General features: G+C 33.2%; 1 protein-coding gene across 1 annotated transcript; it reads left to right on the top strand.

Annotated features, from left to right (window-relative positions):
* The first annotated feature begins 1,009 nt into the window (after positions 1–1,009).
* LOC133805806 (cystathionine beta-lyase, chloroplastic-like) lies at positions 1,010–5,964 on the top strand. The gene is made up of 11 exons (XM_062243958.1): positions 1,010–1,214; positions 1,798–1,975; positions 2,063–2,178; positions 2,290–2,360; positions 2,478–2,569; positions 2,927–3,014; positions 3,092–3,203; positions 3,587–3,683; positions 3,781–3,862; positions 3,944–4,061; positions 5,554–5,964. The coding sequence occupies exons 1-11, from the start codon at positions 1,155–1,157 to the stop codon at positions 5,962–5,964; spliced, it is 1,425 nt and encodes a 474-aa protein (XP_062099942.1). The 5' UTR covers positions 1,010–1,154.
* Positions 5,965–7,906: the final 1,942 nt, after the last annotated feature.

Here is a 7,906-nt window from a genome sequence, read left to right as displayed (position 1 = left end):
AAAATTTGGGGATAAAATATATACACACATTTACTTTAAAGGCATTTTAAGTATGACTTAGTAAATTTTGACAAAATGGATAAGAGAGTGTACCTATTTCACACAATACAACAGTAAGTTTTGATCGTTTTCTGAATATATGGGATTAAATGGTACTTTTTCCATAATTGAATTTTTTCTTTCCGGGGATGATTGAGATGTTATTATCCAATAATTTTTTTTCTAGGGGACATTTATACTCTAATAGAAATTACAGAGTATATACTGAATATACTCTGGCTGAAATTACAGAGAGAAATTGAAAGGGTAAAGGCTGAACTGAAAAAAGAATTTGAGATGAAAGATTTGGCACTACACCAAATACCACTTTCCACAACACATAAATATAAGTTTATTCAAAAAGTATTATAGTATCTAATGTAAAAATAAAAACGGTAAAGAATAATGAAAGTTAAAATAAAGGCGGGCTTAAAAATTATTAAGCGGCAAACTAAAATGAAAACGTATTGTTATACTTTCCCAAGTCTAGTTTTGTCTTCCCTTTTCCCTCTTCCCGTTCTATTCTCTCTTAGAATTTTCCATACAATATTCAACCTAAACCCAGAGCTCTCATTTTCTCTCCTCTATTCTACCTATCTTCTCTTTCCCCATTCCAGATCTAGATTATTTTTATGTCTTCGCTAAATCTCTCATCGCATTATCACCCTCTCTACTAAAGCAAACCCAGCCGCCTCTGTCCTTTATACTCCTCTACTCATTTCATTCTGAAGAACTCAGTCGCTATCACTCCTCTCTCTCTCTCTAAATCTCACACTCTTCTCTTCACTTTGAGCATGCAACGGAGATGTTGGGCATGGGCAGACCATTCGTGTGACAGCCGTGACCAGCGCCTCTTTCTCGGAGTGACAACCCAGGCGAACTGTGACAAATCTCTACAACTTTATATATATAATTCTTACTTTCTAAGCTTCATTGTAACTTGACTGTTCTATGCTTTAATTGCAGCCTTCAGCAACAGAAAATTGAATTCATTGCAAGATATACATATTAGAATGGAATAGTGGAACCAAAAATGGAGCCTTTCATCTCACCCACGACTACTCTGCTTCTTCTCAGCACCTAAACCCAAGCCCTAACTTTTTTCTTTTACTCTGATGGCTTCCTTCTCTCTCAGGCCTTTTCCTGCCTCTCTCGCCTCTGATTTTACCGACGTTGTAAGCCTCTTCTCACACTCTAATTTCACTTTCTGTTTGCCTGGCTAGGAAATTTGGAAACCTTAATATGAAGATAAAAAATGAAAATAAGAGACGATGGTAACTTGGCTTAGATGATAATACTCGTTGATGAGGGAAAATTTAGGGAGGTGAAGTACCGATCTCTGAATGGGAACAAACCAATGCTATGCTGCGTAATGTCATGCTAGTGAGTATATATATGGGGTTTTAGTTTCATATAAGCTAGAGGAGTTGCATTTCTTAGCATAGTTATACAAGTTGTTTAATGGCTTATTTGTTTATTTTGCTTTTTGAATCAAATATCTATGTTTTACTTACTTTTCATATATCTATCTAGGGATTTCTAGGAGTGCCCTTTTGTTTCTTCTGTAATTTAGATTTTATAATTGATTAAAGGAAAATCTCCTAAAATAATGAAGTCAAAGAATGATTGGAGGAAAAAAAATGAAGAAAGCATTGACTTCAAGACTGACAACTTTTAGTTCAATATTTGTCTGTTTTATTAGCAACATTGAAGAGTTTAAGATTGTCTGATTTCAATTTTGGGTTGGTGTATTTTAAGGGTTTAACTACCGGGAGATTTTCAACCAATTTTGGGCATTCGGGGTTTCGCAAATCAGCATCACTAAAGAGAAATCAGGTGTTGCGTTGGGAAAATTTCGAATTGAATTGTTCGATTGATAGAGAGATGGATTTGAGCACTTCAGCTTTGATCGATGGTGTTTCAGACTCTTTAAATGGTTTGTGGTTCTTGTGCGATGGTTCTGCAGTAATGCTCAGTATTTGTTTTGTGTAGTGTTTACTCTTTTAAACTGTTATATCCATAGCAGATATTGAGCTGAAAGAGCCGAGCATATCAACTTTGCTGATGAATTTTGGGGACATGCTTGATCCTTATGAAGCAATCAGTACTCCACTGTACCAAACAGCTACTTTCAAGCAGGTATATTTAAAAGAGTGGAATTTCATGATTTAAAGTACAGTTTTTTTTATATATATAATTCTTACTTTCTAAGCTTCATTGTAACTTGACTGTTCTATGCTTTAATTGCAGCCTTCAGCAACAGAAAATGGTCCTTATGATTATACTCGAAGTGGAAATCCTACACGAGATGTTCTTGAAAGGTCTGATTTCTTTTGTTACTAATATGAGTCAAAGTAATTGTTGTATAATCTCAAATATTGCTACTTTTTCCTTGTTCTGGGAGTTTTTTTCATGTTGAGCTTTATTCTATTGTATAGCCTTTTGGCCAAGCTGGATAAAGCAGATCGTGCTTTTTGCTTCACTAGTGGAATGGCTGCTCTGTCTGCTGTAGCCCATCTTGTTGGGACTAGTACTTCCCTTTTCTTTTCCTTTTTCTTCTGTATCTTTAATTATTTATCACTAAGTTGAAGTTACAGTATGTTCTTTTTAAATTTTTAAAATAATAAATGCAGCATGCATCAATATGGATATTCCAATGAATTGGATATATTTTTAATGAATTAAGTGGATATATTCTTGTCTAACATATGAGATGGATTTGGGTCCTTCGGTTTATAAAATAAATTTACCACGAAGAGGTATCTCTTGGCTTGTGGATATTTTCTAATGACTAGGTTATCGTTTATGCCTTTATGGCCCTTGGTGGAATTTGTAGCTGCTGTCTTATTTGAATTTTTTTTCTTAAGATATAATAATGTGATTTTAGGTGAAGAGATTGTTGCTGGAGATGACATTTATGGTGGTTCTGATAGGTTGCTGTCAAAAGTAATTCCAAAGACAGGGGTCGTGGTGAAGTAAGTGTAGCTCACTTTTCAAATATATTATGAAGCCTTAGAGTAAAATCTGAAAGTATCATGCTTATAATGTGTAGACGAGTTGATACAACTAGTTTAGATGAAATAGCATATGCAATTGGTCCCTGGACAAAGCTTGTCTGGTTGGAGAGTCCCACAAATCCTCGACAAATGGTTTCTAATATTCGTGTAAGATATCTGGCTATTATATTTTCTAATTCCTTTTTATTCTCTCTTTTTTAATGTTACTTCTGGTAAATTCTTAAAAGAAACAGAGAAGATAAACTTAAATTAATGCCCAAATATGACACTTGTACTCTTTGAATTATATGCTGTGTGTGGGTTTATCCTTTCTCAAAAGGCTGATGAATTACTCGGATATCTATTGTAACCCAGGTAGAGAACGATCTTTCTTGGCTGTCTAATATTTTCTTAGACATTAAACTTGATAGAATCAATAAAAGAATTAAGTAGTTATTCAATTATTTGTTGCCAAAAATGTCATAATTGAATGATTTGGTAATGTTTTTAAAGTACAATTATTTTTCTTTATTTATTTTGTGCATCTTCAGGAAATAGTTAAAATGGCTCATCCTCATGATGCTCTTGTCTTGGTGGATAACAGTATAATGTCTCCTGTAGTGTCACAACCTCTAGAACTAGGAGCTGGTAGCAATATAAAACATGAACTTTACATTCCACATATTACTCTTTTTTATTTCCTCTATAAAACTGTTGGATTTTGATTCATTCATCTTTCATTCAGACATTGTTATGCACTCAGCTACCAAGTTCATTACTGGGCACAGTGATGTGATGGCAGGTGTACTGGCTGTAAGAAGTGAAAGGTTATGCATGGACTTTCTTTATTGTGAACTGTAATGTTATAATTTATAACTTCAGGCCCTTATTATAATTCTTTTTTTCAGATTAGCAAAAGAGCTGTACTTTCTACAAAATGTAGAAGGGTCTGGGTTGGCTCCATTTGATTGTTGGCTCTGCTTACGAGGAATTAAGACAATGGCTTTACGAATTGAGAAGCAGCAGGTGAAACTTCATGCTTTTATCACTTTATAATTTTCTTATAATCCTTTTTTACAACTGTAAAGCTCTGACTTATTAAGGTCGTAATTATTTAATATTTATTTCTTGTAGTTATGAATTATAGCCTGGTCATTTATCATATACATTGTCTTGACTTCACAAAACTAATTCAAAACAATATTGTAACTCTGTTATATGTACTTGAACTTGTGCTGTGCATCTTGGGATATCAATACCTCAAAATTTTATCATTTTTCCAATAGAAAATAAATTTGGCAGGTAGCTTTTGACTTTTAGTATCAATTGTTTCATTTGTTTCCCTATAATAAATTTTGATGTATACATATGATACCTATAGGAACCAAGATATAGAAACATTTTAAAGTTAGATACTTGTAGTCTAAAGAAGAAGAAACTAAAGAAAGCATTAATATTCATGTACAGAGTCATTCGTTACAGCTATACTTGAAAGATATCTTTGTGATATTACAGCTATACTTATACTAGAGAAAGTAGATTCATATTGTTTTATGCATAATTTTATGAAATATATGAATATTGCATCTGGTCTGGGATTTCTTTTTCTTCTGTTGTTATAGATTATGCCTGGTCTAGGATTTAGATGTGTATATATATTTAAGAAATATGAATATTGCACATGCTCTTGTATTGCTGGTATGTTTTATTCATTAGATTTTTGTTTTTTGGCCTATGTAATTTTCAGAGATTACCCCCAACAAAAGCTTCTGTTCTCCTTTTTATTCTTTTTATTTTTACCCTAACAGAGGTGAAAATCAATTTAGCAGAGGTGAAAATCAATTTATTTTTATAGAAGCTAAAAGTTATTTTTTTACAATGTGCAGGTATATTAAGATGATTTCTTTGGAGCAATTCTTGACAATATTTGTAGTTGAGGCCTTTAGAATGGAAGAATGTATTTCACTAATTTTTGTATACATTTCTTGTTTTGTATTTAGTGATAAAGGAATCTGAATTGGGCATAAATTATGTTGTAATATGATTTCTTAAGCCTAGACTAGTAGACTAAATATTGTAATTACATTTGAGTAATTAATAAAAATCTATTTATGTTACCTTATTTGGCTTCAACTTTCATATTTGTTTTCCTAGTTTTGTGTAAGTAAAAAAAGATTATATTTCTCTAAGCTAATATAACACATGTGTTATATTAAAGTGTAGTATAACACAAATAATGTGTTATACTAAAGTGTAGTATAACACAAATTTATAAGTATTGAAATGTGTTATATAATCGATTATAAATAACATAATTAAACACTTATCTATTTATTAAAATAACACAGAAATTGTGTTATCATTGACAGTATAATAACACATCTGTATAACAATGATAAACTGTTATGTAAAGTACCCTAACCTACGATAACATAGTCGGCCTTAACACATCAAAAAGTGTTATGGTATGTTTTGATAACACATTTTCGATGTTATTAAAAGCATTTTTTTCTTGTAGTGTGGGTGCTGGAAAACGAATTTTGGGAATAGATTTCTGGTTTATGGTGGAGCTGGAAATGAATATAGGACAGTTGATATAGAAGGTTTTGTTGACTCATATTTTGCAGGCTGTCTAGAAATTAGAAAATCACTTACAGGTTATGTTTTTGCAATTTTCGGTACATCTGTTAGCTGGAAAGCCAGTTTACAAAAGATGGTTGCTTTATCTACTACAGAAGCTGAACATATAGCTTTAACAGAAGTTGTCAAGGAAGCTATATGGCTGGAAGGCCTTGCTCGAGAATTGAAGATACAAGACAAAGTTATCACCGTTCACTATGATAAACAAAGTGCCATTCACTTGTCAAAAAATCAAGTGTATTATGAAAGGACAAAGCATGTGGACATCAAACTGCATTTTGTTAGATAAATAATAGCTTAAGGATCAGTTAAAATTGAAAAGATTTCAACTGATCATAATCCCTCAGATATGATTACTAAGGTGATTCCAAGTAGTAAGTTTTTCCACTGCTTGGATCTGATTCAGCTGAAAGGAAACTAAGCCATTCGGGGCCTTAATTGCAGCCACTTATCTAAGATTGTTACTGCACCAAGGTGGAGAATTTGTTAGTTATTTTGGTCCAGTCAACAATCTTTTATGTTTACAACCATTCTTGTAAAGTAGTTATTTATGTTTCGTTATGTTTACTACTGCTATATATACTGTTGAGTTGTATACTTTTACATATAGTTTTTTAGAAACTTTTCCTTGTAATACAGTAAAAAAAATCTGTAACTGAGAGAAGAGAGATTTGTACTGAAAGAAGAAGGAAGTTCTAATAAAAGTTGCTGCCCGTGGATGTAGCTTAGAGTTCTAAGTTTTGACTCTAATTCGGACCACGTAATTCTTGGTGTTGTGTTTTAACTGGTTTGATTTCTTGTGTGTTTCTTCTAACTGGTTTGTTCTTGTGACTGTTTCTTTGGATAAAATTGTGTTTGTGCAAGTTTTTGTGATCTCTGATCTTGGCTCTACATGTTTCAATAAATTACTCTGTGAACTATATATCAAAAAGATATTTGATCAATATCTTGATTGAGATTTGACTCATTCTCCTTGCATATTATTCCATGTACTGCTTCTTCAGGGTAGGCTATCTAATGGACAATATATAGCATTAAAAAGACTCTCCAAGACTGCAGGATAGTTTTTTCATTACAGGAAGGAATTAAGAGAAAGTAGAAAGATAAGCAAAACAACAAGTGTGGTGGTCCTCATAGTCACAGCATGGGTTATATCAATAAGATTGTCCATAATTTTTCAATCTATATCAAATACATTTTATCATATAGATTATATACATTCGAACAAGCTACAAGCATCTTTCACTTTTATTCTTTTCCTTTCCAACTAGGGTTGCTAACAATTCTTGGCTCAATTCAAAACATGCCAAAAAACACAACATGGAAATAATTTGATTTCATTCTAATCCCAAGTAAGCTAAGTTGTCTAAACATGTTTTCTGTGGTGATAGGAGACCAAAATATCAGAGTATTCAAAACAAAAGATGATCAGTGATTGTTTAGGTGACAATGGACCCCATAAAATCGACTAAAGATATGATCTTGAAAGCAATCTGAGAACAATTAGAGAATATTATATTGCAACTACTAAAGCCTCTCTGATCTAATCCAACTTTCCCAACATTTATACTAGTATATTTCAGAGCCAAATTTCAATCAAAGTATCTTGTCTCAAGAACAGTTCAAAATAGCAATCAAAATTTGATCTTTAAACATAAACTCAAACAATGACCCAAACCGTACCTGGTGAAAGCTAATGTACTTGAGGTAACCCAAGTCTTGAACTGGTCGTAGACAGAGTGAGGAAGGGAGGTGCGACTGAGCCAAGATCGAGGGAGTGAGGCCTCGGATTGAAAAATTGCCAACAATCTGTAAAACCCATAATTAAATTTGAAAATGCTGATAACTTTTGAGGTTAGTGCTTCCAATAACACCTAAAACTAATTATACTTACCTCGCTTGCCAAGACCGAAGAGAAGGAGTGAAACACAGAAACCCAACGAGTGGAAACCGATTGATAGAGAGATAGAGAAAGACGAGAGATAGAGAGAGGAGATATGAGGGATGGAGGAGACTTGAGCTGAGATTTGAAGGATGGAGAAGATTTGAGCTGAGATTCGAAGCAGGGATGGAGAAGATTTGAGCTGAGATTCGAAGCAGGGATGGAAGCACTAACCGAAGCTGGATAGAGTTCGGAGACGTACAATGCTTAGCCGAAGAAGAAATGGTGAGTTCGAAGTTGGAAGGATTTTTTCTGAAAAAAAATGTATAAGTGGTGGGCTCCCAAAATA

The sequence above is a fragment of the Humulus lupulus genome, chromosome X, assembly GCF_963169125.1.
Source record: "Humulus lupulus chromosome X, drHumLupu1.1, whole genome shotgun sequence".
Taxonomy (NCBI): Eukaryota; Viridiplantae; Streptophyta; class Magnoliopsida; order Rosales; family Cannabaceae; genus Humulus; species Humulus lupulus.
Note: the sequence above shows the minus strand (reverse complement) of the source record. Positions and strands in the feature narration are given on the sequence as shown.

Bases quoted from the DNA above. Each gene is read 5' to 3' on its own strand.
- LOC133805806 (XM_062243958.1), top strand. From the start codon at position 1,155: ATGGCTTCCTTCTCTCTCAGGCCTTTTCCTGCCTCTCTCGCCTCTGAT. The intron at 2,179-2,289 runs GTATATTTAAAA...CTTTAATTGCAG, and splicing joins AAACAGCTACTTTCAAGCAG to CCTTCAGCAACAGAAAATGG. The intron at 3,684-3,780 runs GTAGCAATATAA...TCTTTCATTCAG, and splicing joins ACCTCTAGAACTAGGAGCTG to ACATTGTTATGCACTCAGCT.